Source organism: Phyllobates terribilis, unplaced genomic scaffold (genome assembly GCF_046119375.1).
Source record: "Phyllobates terribilis strain yellow unplaced genomic scaffold, ASM4611937v1 Scaffold_11__3_contigs__length_659146591, whole genome shotgun sequence".
Lineage (NCBI taxonomy): Eukaryota > Metazoa > Chordata > Amphibia > Anura > Dendrobatidae > Phyllobates > Phyllobates terribilis.
In genome coordinates this window covers 116,044,365-116,061,919 of record NW_027362771.1, presented here as the reverse complement: position 1 = coordinate 116,061,919, position 17,555 = coordinate 116,044,365, and the positions used below count along the sequence as shown (strand labels likewise).

Here is a 17,555-nt window from a genome sequence, read left to right as displayed (position 1 = left end):
GGTCGGGAACCCATTCCTGTCCATGACGTATAGGTACGTTAAATGTCGTGAAGGGGTTAAGTATGGTATGTTCATTTACATGATGTTAATATAATTACATAAAAATAGAAAATGTCATCCACTTACAATTGAAGAATCCTTATCAGCACATTTTACACTGAGATCAGAGCCTTGTAGTGTCTTCATTGATCCTCTAATGAGAAGGTCATAAGCATTAATCTGTAATTAGAAAAAATACATCTTAGATGCATCTAACTGGAAAGCAGATTACAATCTAAGCATTGATTTTGTCTTGTAGTGTCAAGGTTTGTAGAAGTCTATATAGTGTCAACTATTATTACGATATTGGAAAATGGTTCATGTATCATTAGGTCTCTGTTTTACAACTCTGGAGAAGAATGGAAATATACTAAATTAAAGGGATGGGCTTGCGATTAGAAGGAATGGCATCAGAGTTGGTCTGAAACGATTCCCAGGACCTAGTCCAGTGGCCAGATCAGTAATCGACGTCACATGTGTGTCACACCACGCCAGGCCTGCAAATCAAAAAAAGAGCCTGGATGCCAGGAGTTCTCAATGCTCCCGTCCACTAGTCATAGATTATGATCTGACTGCTGGACTGGATTCTGCAAATCAATTTGCACCAACTCTAGATGGCATCTTTAAGATATTTTATCACTTCATGATTGGTGGTGTTTTCTTCTTTGTTCAGGTGACTAGGAGGATTCTTGAAAAATCCAGCATAAAAGCTGTAGCATTATTTTACCAAACCTCAAAGTCTGTATTGGGGCATCAGGATAAGACATTTCCACATTGAAAATCTATTTATCTTACCTTGGCATCTCTAATAATGTGATACTTTAAGTATTGTGCCAGTTTATCTTTGTTCTGATTATTATACAGAAAATCACTTTGCTCCGTGGATAACATTTTTATTGCTTGGTCTGATGGCAGAAACACAGTGACCGGCTGATGTACTGGATCATCTATGAACTTCATGATGTCTGTATCCTGTCAATTAGAAGTTCATTCATTAGAGATTCTTCAGACTGCTGAGGTATAAACATTCAGACAATATGCAAGGAACAATTTCCTATTCAGTGTTCAACTTTTCTGATTGTTGATTTCTGATTGTCTTGTGTTGGGATTGGACAATATTGTAACCAGTATAGGGGTACCCTGACACCATTCACTGACTGACCTTCTGTTTCCCATAAGTTAAGATTTATTTTCACCTCCATGTTAAAATAAACATGATTTTAATGCAAGGAACGAACAACAGCTAGGATATAGCAAGACTTTTACCAGTGCACTATATGGCACATCTTTACACAAAAACTTTAAGAGCTAAATAAAATACGGTACTCTTTATGATACCATATACTGTAGTTAAGTATTCTATGCAAAATTCGATTTACCGGAATGTATAAAAGTATAAGTATTAATGTCATACCGTTACACTTTACACATTTTTTACATGTTCTGTGTCTTTATCATAAATTACTCTAAGTATTTATTTGTACTATTCCAACCCTAAAATAGGATATTTTAAAAGACAAAAATAGATGTTATTATTTCTGTACTTGCACCTGAAAAGAAATAAAAGCAGATATGTTCCCTATAACGTACCTGTAATAATTTGAACATTGAACTGTATCCATTTGTATCTGCAATATTTTTTAAATTATCCTGTGGGGAAAAAAAGGCAAATTATTACATTAATTTTGAGTACAATAGATGTAACACCAGTGGAATATTTCAGAGTACTCAGTTTGCATTTGACATTGCCATACATATATAGCTCTGGCAGACCCAGCACATCACATGGTGAGCCATCGATTTTATTGGGTTGCATAAGGTTTCTCAAGTTAGACCTGCTGATTGTTGTGTAGGCCTTAATAGGACAACTCCACACTTTTCATGTGGTATATAGGAAAATGTTGAGGCCCGGATTGGTTTATTGGCAATTCTGGCAAATTCTAGATTAACTTTTAACAGTATCTGCCTAAAGCCTGGAATAGCCCAGTGCCAGGCTGTGCAGATCAGATGTCACGATGACATCACATCATTGTGCCGCCTACGCTGGATCGGAGACTGTAGTGAGGAGGATAACATCATCAAATGGTGTGAGCAGGCTCGGACTGGCCCACAGGAGAATCCTCCGGTCGGCCTCTGAGCAGGAGTGGCCACCACCCTCTTATATGAGGAGCACTTGTCACAATATACTTGAATCACTATGTACAGACAAAGGCAGCATCTTATTCATTTAACAATCTACCAAGTTCATTGTTATATAAATTTGTGATTGAGGATAAGGTGACATTTGCATATAGTTGAAAAGCGGGGTCCTAAAGTTGGTTACTGGTGAGCCCTTGGCACCCAAGTCTGACACTGGGCATGAGAGTAGGGTGAGGTGAGTTTTAGTTTATTTTTATTAATTGCCAAGAATTGCAGGGGAACTATTATTGTTATAAGGAGGCTGAGGCAGGCACTATTATTATGAGGAGGCCCTGGGGGGCACTATTATCATTATAAAGAAGCCCATTATTATTATTGAAGTTGGCTCAGGAGGACACCATTATTTCTGATAAAAAGGCCCAGATCAGCGCTATTAATATGATATTGCCCCCCCTGGGCCTCTTTATTATGATAAGGATGCCCAGGGGGAGCCTTTTATTATTATAAGGAGGTCGAGGGGGACACTATTATTATTACTATAAGGAGGCCCAAGGGAGCACTATTATTATTATTATCATGAGGTCCAGGGGTAATATTATTTATAAATAAGGAGATCCAGGGCTGCACTATTATCATAAGGAAGCCTAATGGAGCACTATTATTATAAGGAGTCCTAGAGGGGCACAGTTATGATTTTAAGGAGGCCCAAGGGTCACTATTGTTGTTATTCTTATTATTATAAGGAAGCCCAGGTGGCAGTATTACTATGATAAAGAAGCCCAAGGTGCACTATTGATATTATAAGGAAGCCCAAGGGGCACTATTATTATTTTAAGGAGGCTCAAGTGACACTATTATTATTATAAGGAAGCCCTGGGGGGATTATTATTATTAGGAAACCCAGGGGAAACTAATACTATTATTACTTTAAGGAGGCCCAAGAGGCACTATTAGTATTATTATAAGAAAGTCCAGGGGGCACTATTATTATTGTAAAGAAGCCCAGGAAGCACTACTATTATTATATGGAGGCCCAGGTTGACACTATTATTATTATAAAGTTGCCAAGGGGACGCTATTATTATTTTAAGGAAGCCTAGGTGATATTATTTTATTATTATAAAGAGGCAGAGGGGGCAGTATTAAAAGGATTGTTCGGCCTTAGGCTACAAGTCTGCAGTCACTCTATGTGACTGCGGACTTGTGAATCACAAGTCCATTTATGTGAGCCAATGCTCACCAGTACGGTGGTGTTATCACTACTGTACATGTTGGTAGTATCTGGTTATTGTCTGGAGATACTATTTGTCTCTAATAATGCAGTATTTATGGTATTATTGTTCACGGTACAATTAGGTTTGCTAATAATCAGTACGATGGCAATATTCTGTCACTAAATGGTAGAATTATGTGGTCATAAAGTGCCAGTATTGTTTACCCTTAAATAGTGGTATAATTTGCAATATTGGTCTCGTAGTAAATTTTTATTCCCTTGAATGTCAGGCAGGGTCATATTTTTAATTTAAATGCTCTTGGCTTGGGAAGTGGGTGTGGGGGAGAAGCATGTGCCAGTGTGCTTTCAAATAACAGACTGAATTTCAGTCTCAGTCTAGCCACAAAAGTGTTATATCGAAAAAAAACATAGCTCTGGTCGCTATAAAGATACAATAAGGTTCAAATTAATTCTAGTGCTACTCTCATCGGTGAAAGTAGCAACTTTCAGTTTTTCTTTTTTAATAAATTTGAAAAAAAAAAACAGAAATGTAGAAATTTTTGCAGTCAAGATGGGGTGCAGAGTGTACTCTAATAATGAGAAAAAAATAAAACTTTTTAGAACTTACCAAATGGCTGCAATGAAACAAAGAGTGGAAAATTTAAAGGGGTCTGAATACTTTCCGTACCCACTGTACAAGTATTGTATCCTCCAACATTCTTGTGGTGAAGATACTGAAAGTTCAGCGACATCACTCACATTATCCATATTATATTGCTGCACACTATGAATACTTACCATAGTTTTCTCTGATTTATCTTGCATTTTCTTGGGAACAAGTACTTTATCAATAAAGTGCACAACACCATTCGTGAGGGCTAACATTTGTTCATCTGCCATGATTCTTATATCTTCATTTAAAAAAAAGGTGTTCTGAATAGAAAATAGAAAGTACGGTAAAATAAATGAGGGACTCCATTATGTTTAAGTATGCTACTGGCATTCTTCAAAAATGGAAGAAATTATTTTATAACTCAAGATCTGTAAAAATGTTAGGGTCAACGTTAATATTTTATTTGATATTTATCCACTTTATAAAATATATGATATATTAAGTGTATGTATGTATGTGTATATATACACTGTTCAAAAAAATAAAGGGAACACTCAAATAACACATCCTAGATCTGAATGAATTAAATATTCTCATTGACTATTTTGTTCTGTACAAAGTTGAATGTGCTGACAACAAAATCACACAAAACTCATCAATGGAAATCAAACTTATTAACCAATGGAGGCCTGGATTTGGAGTCACCCCCAAAATTAAAGTGGAAAAACACACTACAGGCTGATCCAACTTTGATGTAATGTCCTTAAAACAAGTCAAAATGAGTCTCAGTATTGTGTGTGGCCTCCACGTGCCTGTATGACCTCCCTACAATGCCTGGGCTTGCTCCTGATGAGGTTGCGGATGGTCTCCTGTGGGATCTCCTCCCAGACCTGGACTAAAGCATCCGCCAACTCCTGGACAGTCTGTGGTGCAATGTCACGTTGGTGGATGGAGCGAGACATGATCTCCCAGATGTGCTCAATTGGATTCAGGTCTGGGGAATCAGCAGGCCAGTCCATATCTTCAATACCTTCATCTTGCAGGAACTGCTGACACACCCCAGCCACATGAGGTCTGGCATTGTCCTGCATTAGGATGAAACCAGGGCCAACCCCACCAGCATATGGTCTCACAAGGGGTCTGAGGATCTCATCTCGGTACCTAATGGCAGTCAGGCTACCTCTGGCGAGCACATGGAGGGCTGTGCGGCCCTCCAAAGAAATGCCACCCCACACCATTACTGACCCACTGCCAAACCGATCATGCTGAAGGATGTGGCAGGCAGCAGATGGCTCTCCACTGCGTCTCCAGACTCTGTCACGTCTGTCACATGTGCTCAGTGTGAACCAGCTTTCATCTGTGAAGAGCAGAGGGTGTCAAAGTCCAGACCTAAATCCCATTCAGAATCTGTGACAAGACTTGAAAATTGCTGTTCACAGACGCCTCCATCCAATCTCACTGAAGTAGAGCTAATTTGCAAAGAAGAACAGGAAAATAATTCAGCCTCTAGATGTGCAAAGCTGGTAGAGACATACCCCAAAAGACTTGCAGCAGTAATTGCAGTGAAAGGTGGTCCTACAAACAATTAACTCAGGGGGGGGCGAATGCAAATGCATGTCACATTTTCCAGATTTACATTTTTAAAATAATTAGAAAATATGTATCATTTCCAGTACACTTCACAAATAGTTGCTGCTTTTTGTTGGTATATGACATAAAATCCAAATAAAATACATTTAATTTGTGTGTATATATATTTATATATTTTGAGGCAGTGAAGGGAATCATATGCGATGGACGGTATGTTTCTCCTAGAATGTGCATAGAGGTATATTAAACCCACTGAAGTGCATTGCAGTCACAGAGATAGCTGTGATTGCAGTGCAGAATGAAAGTAAGTTTGAACTTGGTCAATCTAGTTGTCCAAGGCAGATTTGGTAAAACCCGGCATGGGCTTTTATTCTTGGAGTGGACTGCAGGAATGGCAGTGGGGCGTTCCACTCCCTCCAGCCCGGGTCTTACAGGTGGCTCATGACCACAGATTCCTGTTTAAAATCTGCAGCAAAGGTTTGGGTGTGTCAGTGTTTTGTCTACAAGCTGCAGAGCAGGTGGCTCTGCAACACAGGCCTGTGTGAACCTGAACACAGAGCCAAGGGAAGCAAAACTCCTGGCGCACCTCAGCGCAACACGGCGATGCCGTCGCCCTCGGTAACGGGTTGGAAAAGGACTGTGTTTCGTCCCGGCTGTGATCCGGAGGAAATCGTTTACCTTTACTTTGTGAGTTTTTGCTGAATAAAGCCGTTTAAGTTGGACTTTCCTTGGGACATTGGCTCATAACTGCACAGTGTGAACACCGCCGCACTACAGTATGGTGGAGAATGCGGGCAGTGTGAATTGAGGCATACCCCAAAAGCTGCATGTCTGTGATCCAGCAAAGCTACAGCTCAGGCCTGCCAACAAAATGGAGGAGCTACTAAAGCAGTTGGTACTCACCCAGCAGCAGCAGCTGCAGTCTTAGCGGCAACAGCAGGAGCAGCAGCAGAATCTCCAGCGGCAACAGCAGGAGCAGCACCAGAATCTCCAGCGGCAACAGCAGGAGCGGGATCAGCAGCACAATCAGCAGCAGCAGCTACTGTATCAGCAGCAGCAAAAGACTAATGAACTGATTCTGCAACAGATTGCTGCCCTGCGAGAAATGGCCCCAACGCCAATCCCGATCTGTCGTGAAGCCTGGGGCAAAGTAAGAGCAGCGTTGAGGAAGATGGGTCCTGAGGACGACATGGAAGCCTTCCTCACTGTTTTCGAACGCATAGCGGAGCGGGAGTGCCCGCCAGCTGATCAGTGGGCTGAAGTGGTGGCTCCGTTTCTGATGGGCGACGCTCAGAAAGCCTACTTTGACTTCAGTCGGGAGGATGCCCAGGACTACGAGAAGCTGAAAGGTGAGATCCTTGCCCGACTGGGGGTTAATACTTATGTGCGAGCCCAACGCATGTACCAGTGGTCCTTTGCAGAGTCCCGACCTGCTAGGTCTCAAGCATATGACTTGTTACAGTTGGTCAAAAAGTGGCTCCAGTCTGAGACCTTGAGCCCAGCCCAAATGGTAGAGAGGGTGGTGGTGGACCGGCTGGTGAAAACTCTGCCAGCAGCCATACAGCATTGGGTGGGGCAAGGGGACCCCAGTAATCTCGACCAGGTGGTTAGCCTGATTGAGTGGTATACAGCCACCCAGGAGTTTGTAAGGGACTCTGCCCCAATGCGAATGGCACGCCGACCCCTGCAAGCCCCGGAGCCTGGGAAAGAGCCACGTCCCTCTGCTGGAGACAGTGAGAACCAAGCCCATACTGAGGGGGTACCCCGGAGTGAGGGTGACAGGAGACCAGTTTCCCCTAAATCGGTCTCAAGGACTGGCGGTGCCACTGTTCTTAGGTGCTGACGATGCCAAGGGCCAGGACATGTGGCTACCAACTGCTGAACCCATGGACTGCGGGTTTAACCACAGGTCGTCTATGTATGCTGGGACCATCTACGCCGAAGACACAGTTGGTATAATGGGTGAACCCCATCTGTGCCAGGTGCGCGTCAATGGACATCGAGCTGAGGCTCTCTTGGATTCAGGGAGCCTAGTGACCCTCATCCATGGGTCTTTGATCTCTGGGTTGGAACCTACTGGAGGGAAGGTGGGGGTCATATGCATTCATGGCGAACTCCGCGAGTATCTGACGGTGGAGGTTACCTTTTCCATGCCGTGTGGAGAGGTTAAACATGTGGTCGGAGTGGTAAAGACTCTTCCTTACGGGACTGTGCTGGGAAGAGATTTGTCTCTGTTTTGGTCCTCGTGGGAGAGTAAAATTAACCCTCCCAGAATAAAAGTGTGTCCGGGTGCGGAACCCGAAGATTCCGAGTCAGGGATACCTGCCGTAGGGGTCGCCAACCTAGGGACAGAATGTAACCCTGATAGGTTTCCCCTAGAGCTATTGGCAGGAGAGGTCGAGGAGATCCCATCGATCCAAGAGCTGGAAGTGTCCCAAGGAGCGTTTGGGACAGCTCAGCTACAGGATCCTACCCTGACCCGCGCACGGTAAAGGGTAATAGAGGTAAATGGGGTGGCTCAGCAACCAGGTGCAGAAGCAGTTTTTCCACCCATGGCAGTTAACCAGGGTTTACTCTATAGGGTTGACAAGATCCGGGACGAGGTCGTGGAACAACTAGTAGTGCCTCAGTCATACCGTCGGGCGGTACTTGAGATGGCCCACACACACCTGCTGGGGGGGCATCTAGGGGTTAAAAAGATGCAAGAGCGCATCTTGCAGCGGTTCTTTTGGCCTGGGATTTACGCGGACGTACAGAGGTATTGTGTGTTGTGCCCGGAATGTCAGCTGACCACACCCACCGCAAGCTTCTGTAGCCCATTGGTACCTCTGCCAGTTATAGAGGTACCTTTTGAACAGATTGCAATGGATTTGGTGGGGCCCATTGTAAAATCCACCCGTGGCCACCAACACATACTGGTGGTCGTTGATTATGCCACCCGTTACCCAGAGGCCATTCCGCTATGCCACACCTTGGCTAAACTTATTGCATGGGAGCTGTTTGCCATGTTCGGTCACCTTGGGCTGCCTAAGGAGATCCTTACAGATCAGGGGACTCCTTTTATGTCCAAGGTGACGAAGGAACTGTGTAACCTGCTGAAAATAAAACAGTTGAGCACGTCGGTGTACCATCCACAGGCAGACAGGCTAGTCGAGCGATTTAATAAAACCCTCAAGTTCATGCTAAAAAAAAAGTGGTTTCCAAGGATGGGAGGGATTGGGACATGTTACTGCCCTATTTAATGTTTGCCATCCGTGAAGTGCCACAAACATCCACGGGGTTCTCACCCTTTGAGCTACTGTACGGCAGGTATCCTAGGGGGTTGCTGGACGTAGCCAAAGAGACGTGGGAACAGGAGCCAACTCCAAATAAGAGTGTAATTCAGCACATTGCAAATATGCAGGATCGAATCGCGGAGGTCATGCCTATAGTAAAAGAGCATCTAATGGATGCCCAGGCAGCGCAGAGTCGCATGTATAATAAAAGGGCCACAGTCAGGTCCTTTAAAGAAGGGGATCGGGTGTTGGTATTAGTGCCCTTTGCAGAGAGTAAGCTCTTGGCCAAATGGCAAGGGCCATATGAAGTCCGGGAAAAGGTGGGGGAGGTAAATTATAGAGTATACCAGCCTGGGAAGAGAAAACCCGAACAGTTATACCATGTCAATTTGCTTAAAGACTGGAAAGACCAGGAATGTATGGTAGGCAATCCGGTCATATCATCTGTGGACCCTCCGCCACCGGCCCAGGAGGAGGCCGGAGGAGGGGTAAAAATAAGTGACGCTCTCACTAAACATCAGCGGGGAGAGGCTCGGAAATTAGTGCAGCAGAATGGGGACGTATTCTCCGAACTGCCAGGCCGTACTTCTGTCATCCAACATCACATTGTCACCGAGCCTCGGGTGAGGGTGCGAATGAAACCGTACCATGTACCTGAAGCCCGGAGGCAAGCCATTGCAGCAAAAGTAAAACAAATGCTCAAACTAGGGGTAATCGAGGAATCCAGGAGTGAGTGGGCTAGCCCCATTGTGCTGATTTCGAAGCCGGACGGATCGTTACGGTTTTGTAACGACTTACGAAAATTGAATGAGGTGTCAAAATTTGACCATTTTCCAATGCCCCAGGTGGACCAGTTGATTTGAGAGACTGGGGCAGGCCCAGTACTTCACCATGCTCGGTCTGACCAAGGGTTACTGGCAGATGCCTCTAACAGAATCGGCGAAGGAGAAGACCGCCTTTATAACACCGGAGGGCCTCTATCACTATGTTGTCTTGCCTTTTGGGTTACATGAGGCCCTGGCTACATTCCAGAGGCGGATGGACATAGTTTTGGAGCCCCATCAGAATTACGCGTCCGCATATTTAGATGATATAATCATCTTTAGTACTGATTGGCAGACCGACTTGTCCCAGGTACAAGCAGTAGTGGAGTCACTTAGAGTAGCAGGCCTGACAGCGAACCCAAAAAAATGTGTGATAGGCCTCAAGGAATCCCGGTACTTGGGGTACATGATTGGCCGTGGGGTTATCAAACCCCAAATAAACAAGATCGAGGCCATTCAAAACTGGCCAAAGCCTGTGAGTACTAAACAAGTGAGAGCATACCTCAGCATCATTGGGTACTACCAACGATTTATACCTAACTTTGCTGGGAGAACGGCGGCCCTGACCGATCTGTTAAAAGGTAAGAAATCGGTAATGGTTCGGTGGAACCCTCAAGCAGAGGAAGCGTTCCAGTCCATGAAGTTGGCGTTGTGTGGACAACCGGTCTTCATCAGCCCCAACTTCAAGAATACCTTCCTCGTGCAAACTGATGCCTCAGAGGTAGGCCTAGTGCGGTACTGTTGCAAGAGGTGAACGGAGAAGAACATCCGGTCACCTACTTGAGCAGGAAACTTACCCCAGCAGAGAAAAATTATAGCGTAGTGGAGAAGGAGTGCTTGGCAATTAAGTGGGCCTTGGAGTCCCTACACTATTATTTGCTCGGACGACAGTTTCGCTTAGTTACGGACCATTCGCCCCTCGTCTGGATGAGAAACGCAAAGGAGAGGAATGCTTGGGTTACCAGATGGTTCCTGTCGCTACAAAATTTTAGTTTTTCGGTGAAACATCGGGCTGGGAAGTCGCAGGGAAATGCAGATGCCCTGTCACGGGCAACCTGTATGGTGACAAGTGTGAACAGAAGTGGGGGATATGTGAGGCAGTGACAGGAATCATATGCGAGGGACGGTATGTTTCTCCTAGAATGTGCATAGAGGCATATTAAACCCTCAGGAGTGCATTGCAGTCACAGAGATAGCTGTGATTGCAGTGCAGAATGAAAGTGGGAGGAAAATATCGTTTTTGGCGATTCCCCTATATGTCCGGTTGACAAGGTAATAATATGGTTACGATATATAGATGACATATTTGTCATCTGGAAGGGGGAATACGTCTGAATTTGGCGACTTTGTTCAACAATTGAACCACAACGATCTAGGACTCCATTTTACGTTTGCTAAAATACTTCCTTTTTTGGATATTTTGATACAAAATAGACGGGGAGATTGTTACACAAACATATCGGAAAAAGACGGCAACCAATTCTCTCCTGAGGTGGGAGAGTAGTCACCCGTTTCCCCTCAGGAGAGGTATTCCAAAGGGCCAGTATCTTAGAATCCGCCGGAATTGTTCATCAGAAGGACTTTTTAATGAACAAGCAAATGACCTTCAAAAAAGATTTGAGGAAAGGGGATATCCAAAGAGGGTCCTGAGGGAGGCCTACAATCATTCTTTACAGAAAGAAAGGAGACAGCTCTTGGTTTCCACTCCAAGGAAACAAACCAATGGAAATCTCAGGTTTATCACCAGGTACTCCAACGGAGCCAGTGAGATAAAAACTATTCTAAATAAACACTGACTGATTCTTTTAATGGATGACGATATTAAAACCGCAATCTCCCTGTTTCCACAAATAACCTACAAAAAAGGGAGACCCCTCCATGACAGATTGGTCCACAGCCATTTCAAGCCCAAAAAGTCGCCTGCCGCTTCGTGGCTTGGTACTCAGAGGAAAGGTTGTTTTAAATGTGGCAATTGTTCAGCGTGCAAAGCAATTCTCGTAACCAAACAATTCTCAAGCAATGTCACACAAAAAGTGTACCCGATTGGACAGTATATTAATTGCTGCAGCAAAGGTATTATTTATAAGGCCACCTGTGAATGCGGCATTGAGCACATCGGAAAGACCAAAAGAGAATTCCGCAGAAGAATTGATGAGCACTTAAGGGATACCATCAATAAAAAAGACACACCAGTTGCAAATCATTTAAATCATGTTCACCAAGGTAACATAAACAAAATAAAATTCATTGGGATAGACAAAATGAATCCTCACATCAGGGGGGGTGACTGGGACAAACGTATTTTACAAAAGGAGGCACAGTGGATTTTCAAATTAAAAACTGTGCATCCAACAGGTCTCAACAAGCAGTTATCCTTTGCCCCTTTCCTTTAGGAATAGGGATAATATAGGGACAGTTAAACTAGGGACAGCCGACGTTGAGTGGGGGCGCCATTTGTGCAGGTTTTTAGGGTGCCAACCTCCGCTTTAGGCAGGGCATAGCCAATATAGTTTGTTACTAGGGATATCATAGTCCCTCCCTTTGCCATCATAAGTGCTTCCAACCATGTCAACAAGTGAATAAAGCACCATCATCATTTCAAAAACAACCCCCCTCCCTTTAAAGGCACCTCATAGACCAGTGACCGTGGGTCCGTCCCCCTAGTCCCAATTTTCCATTACTCTGCTTAATACTTTCATGTATCTTCCTGAGTGTTAATTCCGTCTACCTTCTGCCAATTAAGAAAAACATTGCCAAAATATTTGTGCCTGAGAGGTATAACCCAGTGGATACATTTCTGGGTACCTAGGTCACTCGGCTGAACTGTCTGGTTCTGGCCTTAGGGTGACACAGAGGTTAGCCCTGTTGCGCATTGGCAGCGTGAAGGCTGCCGGCGCTGTATTCTTTGAGGAGTATGGAATACTCCCATCATTCTCCGGCGGGTGCGCACTTGGTTTCCCGGACGGTGGAGCGCAAGCACCGGAAGTTACATCACAATGTGCGTTCCACCATGCCGGAAGGGCGGTCCACAAGCCGGGGATGGGGTTCACAGACCGGATCCGTGTCAACTGCCGTGGGCGGAGCTAAGATGGCCCGGCTCTATTTCTAGCAACACACATGGTGATCTTATTAGGCGGCAAGCATTTGACCTCATCATGCGGTCTGTTTGTAGTAGAGCTCAAATATTTCTCCCCTAATGAGTCAATACCCAACGAAACGCGTTGGGAGCATGATTTGATGACAACTCCCCCATTAGTCATTCCTATGTATGGACAGAGTTTTTTCCAAGAGTGATGCCTGACTGATTGCGGCGAAAAAAAGGGGTGAGATTGTTCCTTTTACCAACTAATACGTGTCTGCACTGAGGTAGTACAGAGTGATGCCTGGTGCGATATTTTAAGACAGTATTTTTTATTTTTTCTATAAGTGAGCCTCATGGTATGACAGAAACCTGCCTGTAAAATAAACCATTCAGGCAACTGTTTTCTATTAATGGATATGATTATATACAGTTTACATCCAGTACATATCCAGGCCGCTTCTGTGTATGGTACTATATGTCTAAGTGCATTCAGCCACACTCTAGTGTTGGGAAGTTTGGTGTTTTTTTACTATTTTGTTCTGAGCTTGTGAGAGACAAATAGTAGACGCAAGTTTCTGCACTTTTAAATATATATATATATGTTTGTCCTTTTTCCCTTCAATGTCTAATACTACTGGTAGCATTTCAAATATTGGGATCTTTATGGGTAAGGACCACAAGACATTTACCATACAATAAGAGAAGGTGTTTCCTGTCGTCATTTGACTTTATTAAAGAAGTAGGCATATTCAGGTACCTCTTTATAGTTCCCTTTTGGATACAGGGACTACTCTGCATCACGTGTGAGAGCACTATTTTTTGCACTTTTTTGAACACAAAAAGTTTTTAAAGGTATTTAATAAAGTATTTTTTAACACTCTATATAACGCTATTACCAAACGCTACACGCTTTCAGAATGAAAGTAAGTTTGAACTTGGTCAAACTAGTTGTCCAAGGCAGATTTGGTAAAACCCGGCATGGGCTTTTATTTTTGGAGTGGACTACAGGAATGGCAGTGGGGGCGGTCCACTCCTTCCAGCCCGGGTCTTACAGGTGGCTCATGGCCACAGATTCCTGTTTAAAACTTGCAGCAAAGGTTTGGGTGTGTTAGTGTTTTGTCTACAAGCTGCAGAGCAGGTGGCTCTGCAACACAGGCCTGTGTGAACCTGAACACAGAGCCAAGGGAAGCAAAACTCCTGGTGCTCCTCAGCATGACATGGCGGTGCCGTCGCCCTCGGTAACGGGTTGGAAAAGGACTGTGTTTCGTCCCGGCTGCGATCCGGAGGATATCGTTTACCTTTACTTTGAGTTTTTGCTGAATAAAGCCGTTTAAGTTGGATTTTCCTTGGGTCACTGCCTCATAACTGCACAGTGTGAACACCGCCGCACTACAGTGTGTGTATATATATATATATATATATATATATATATATATATATATATACATACACAAACATACTTGTGGATGGGCAAACGTATTTGGACACATTTCTCAGTAAATTCAGGTTTTTTATTCTGTCCCATTGCCACAGAAATAAAATTCTTTTCCTTGTTCTGAGTTCACTGAATTCGAGCATGATCCTGTAATAGGATGCCACTATTTTTACAAGTCAGTCCGTGAAATTTCTTCCCTCCTAAATATTCCAAGATCAATTATGAGGGATAATATTGAAAAGTGGAAGTGTTTAGTAAACAAAGCAGCAGAACATGTAAAGTTACAGAATGGAGTTGCCAAGTGCTGAGGTGCATAATGCATAAAAGTCAGTCGTCAATGCTCTGCTGACTAAATAACTGTATCAGTCCTGAAACTGGGGCTTGATGACATGGGCTTCCATTGCCTAGCAGCTGCATGCATGCCTTACATCACCAATCACAGTGCAAAGTGTCAGATGAAGTGGTGAAAAGCAGGATGCCACTAGACTCCACGTGTTCTGTGGGATGATGAATTCTCTACCTGGCAGTCTGAGTATGAGTCTGAGTTTGGCAAATACCAGGAGAATGTTACTTTCCTGTAAAGTTTAGTGATAAAAAGATAATGCTATGGGGATGTTTTCCAGGGGTTGGGAGAAGCTGCTATTTCCACTGAAGGAAAATCTTAATTCTTCAGCATACATTTAGGACAATTGTATGCTTCCAACTTCAAATTTGTTGCAACAGTTTTGGGGAATGACTGTACCCTAGTGCACAAAGCAGGGTGCATAAAGGCATGTCTGGGCTGGTTTGGTGTGTAAGAACTTGACTAGTCTCACAAATCCCTGACCTCAATACCAAAACTCCAACAGACACAAATCAAAATCTTATAGCAAGCCTTTACAGAAGAGTGGAGGCTGCTTTAACCTTTCTATAATTGTTGGCTCTTCCCACCAAAATCAGCTGATTTGGGTGATATTTATCTAATCAGTATGCCCACGGTATTTAGTGACTATTAGAAATTATATCCTAAACTTCAGGATATGACTCCTGTGATTTCCATTAAAGAAGCTTATCTTTTTATCTGTAGCTAGGCTTATGGCTGCCAGTCTACAGTATTTTGTGCTTCCATGCTTTCTCTCTGGCAATCTGCCCTCTAGAAGCAGTAGCATTGATAGGATTACCTAGGATTACTATATGTTATTGGAGATAATGATCTATTCTGAAAACATTGGTAAACAGTACCTGGGAGAATGAGATCTTCACTGTATCACCCTGTAGTGAGGTCAATGATGTCATTGATAAGAGGTCATCTCTAGTGAGTTGTGTGCAGGTCACAATGTGATATAAGAGAACCTGCTCCATCATCCCTTTAAGTGTCCATTCTTTAGCCTGAACATAAGAACAAAATGTGTAAATTGTGTATAAGACAATAGAAAACTGTAACATAACCCATGATTTAACTTTCCTTACCCGAGGGTCATTTTTCAGAGCATCATTGCTTGGCACAAAAACTGTAAATGGGCCAGATCCAGACAGCTCATTAATGAGATTTGACTATAAAAAAAACATCAGCAATATGATAAGACTGATATTACAATTAAAGCCCAGTAATCAAATGATTAATGTTAGCATATGCAGATATTATAATATAAAAGTATGACACTTAAAAGTATGACAAGTTATTTCAGAAAAAAGGTCTATCATTATCTGAGATACAGTGCCACTCTTGTAAAAAAGTGTCATAGCCTATCTACAAGTGTGGTACTATTAATGAAAAAGGAAGCTTTCTTCTCATCTAATATAAGAAATCATTTAATAGGAATCTGCCAACAGGTTTTTGCTACCCCATCTGAGAGCAGCATGATGTAAGGGCAGAGACCCTGATTCTAGAGATGTGTCACTTACTGGGCTGCTTACTGTAGTTTTGATAAAATCACTGTTTTATTAACAGGAGATTATTACTGGAGGACTAATGAACCTGCTGTCATATAGTCCTCCATATTTATACGCTCTGTATAACCCCGCTCCCATCACTAATTGGCATATTTCTGCCTATGCACAGTGTACACAGAAAGCTGCCAATCAGTGGTGTGGGTGGGGTTATACAGAGCTCAGCGTTCAGAGAATTGGTAGAGCTGCAGCAGACAAAACAGTGATTTTTATCAAAACTGCAGAGAATAGTCAAGTGATCAAGTGATACATCGCTGGAATCAGGGTCTCTGCCCCATACACTATGCAGCTCTCAGGTGGGGTAGCAAAAACATGCTGACAGATTCCCTTTAAAATATCAGGTCCAAAATGAGCAGTCAACTTTTTCAATGAAATGAACGCTATACACTTTCTTGTATAAATGTTTTTTTTAAACTTTTTAAATTAATTTTGTTAAAATACATTACCTGCAATAGATAAAAGAAATTTGATGTCTTTGGGTTTTTTCGTAATTCCTAAACAGAAAAAGAAGGGAAAATTAATAAACATTTACTATAATACTTTATATAGGGAAGATTGATGGTATACACCATGATGACCTTGTCATCCGAAGCTTTTGCCTCCTATCCCAGTGTAATCAAGGGAAGTACTTATTGGATTTCAACATCTACATCATTATAAATCAAATTTAAAGGCAGAGCTTTTTATTGAAAGATCCACTAAATGCTCCCTAATTGTCTGTTCACCCCTTTCCTTAGTGCATTTAGATCAAGTAAGAAAAAATGACTTATTTTTATAATGGTACCTCATAGATGTTGCCTCTACAAATCACTCCATCTCCTATATAACTAGACTTGCATGTACAGGTTCGTTCTGCTGGACCGGTATGATTGCATGTGGCATATTCACTACATCCACCATTTTTCTGAAAAACACAGTCTTGGTTATTACATCTGAGAATACATTTAAGAATAATGTTTCTAGAACATAATACAGAATTTCAGTGTTGCTGAATATTTTGGGCTCTCAAAATATAGAGGAATATTATGGTCAATATTAATTCCATAAAAATAAATGCTGCAAAGAACTGGGACTGGGAATCAGCGAATGCACCACATCGTGGTCTCTCTATATCGACAAAATTCAGGAAAGCGACACACGCAGTTTATGATAGATTTTTGAGCCACACCCATAATTATATACTAAAGAGAAAAGGAAAATCTATAAAGGAAAAAATTCCACTTCTTTTTTTGCATCTACTCATATGTTTGGTTTAAAAAAAACTGCACCAAAAAGTAAGACTAAAAGCAGGTAAAGGCTCAATATTCATGAGAATAACTTGTGTTTTATGATAATTTTTAGGGCTCGCACTCATCAGCGTAAATAAAATCGCTCTGATGTTGTTCCTGAAAAGTAGGACGAATGTCATGTAAGTAC

The 17,555-nt window shown here is 42.7% G+C and overlaps 1 protein-coding gene across 1 annotated transcript in view; it reads right to left on the bottom strand.

The window, feature by feature from the left end:
• The window catches only part of STAB2 (stabilin 2), a 332,513-nt gene that overhangs the window by 62,089 nt on the left and 252,869 nt on the right, over nucleotides 1-17,555 (bottom strand). The window contains exons 45-52 of the mRNA XM_073651531.1: nucleotides 16,924-17,043; nucleotides 16,586-16,633; nucleotides 15,660-15,743; nucleotides 15,432-15,578; nucleotides 4,190-4,324; nucleotides 1,630-1,689; nucleotides 835-1,011; nucleotides 127-219 (exon numbers count right to left, since the gene is read on the bottom strand). Coding sequence (XP_073507632.1) covers nucleotides 127-219; nucleotides 835-1,011; nucleotides 1,630-1,689; nucleotides 4,190-4,324; nucleotides 15,432-15,578; nucleotides 15,660-15,743; nucleotides 16,586-16,633; nucleotides 16,924-17,043 — 864 coding nt within the window. The remainder of the gene's footprint in view (nucleotides 1-126; nucleotides 220-834; nucleotides 1,012-1,629; nucleotides 1,690-4,189; nucleotides 4,325-15,431; nucleotides 15,579-15,659; nucleotides 15,744-16,585; nucleotides 16,634-16,923; nucleotides 17,044-17,555) is intronic.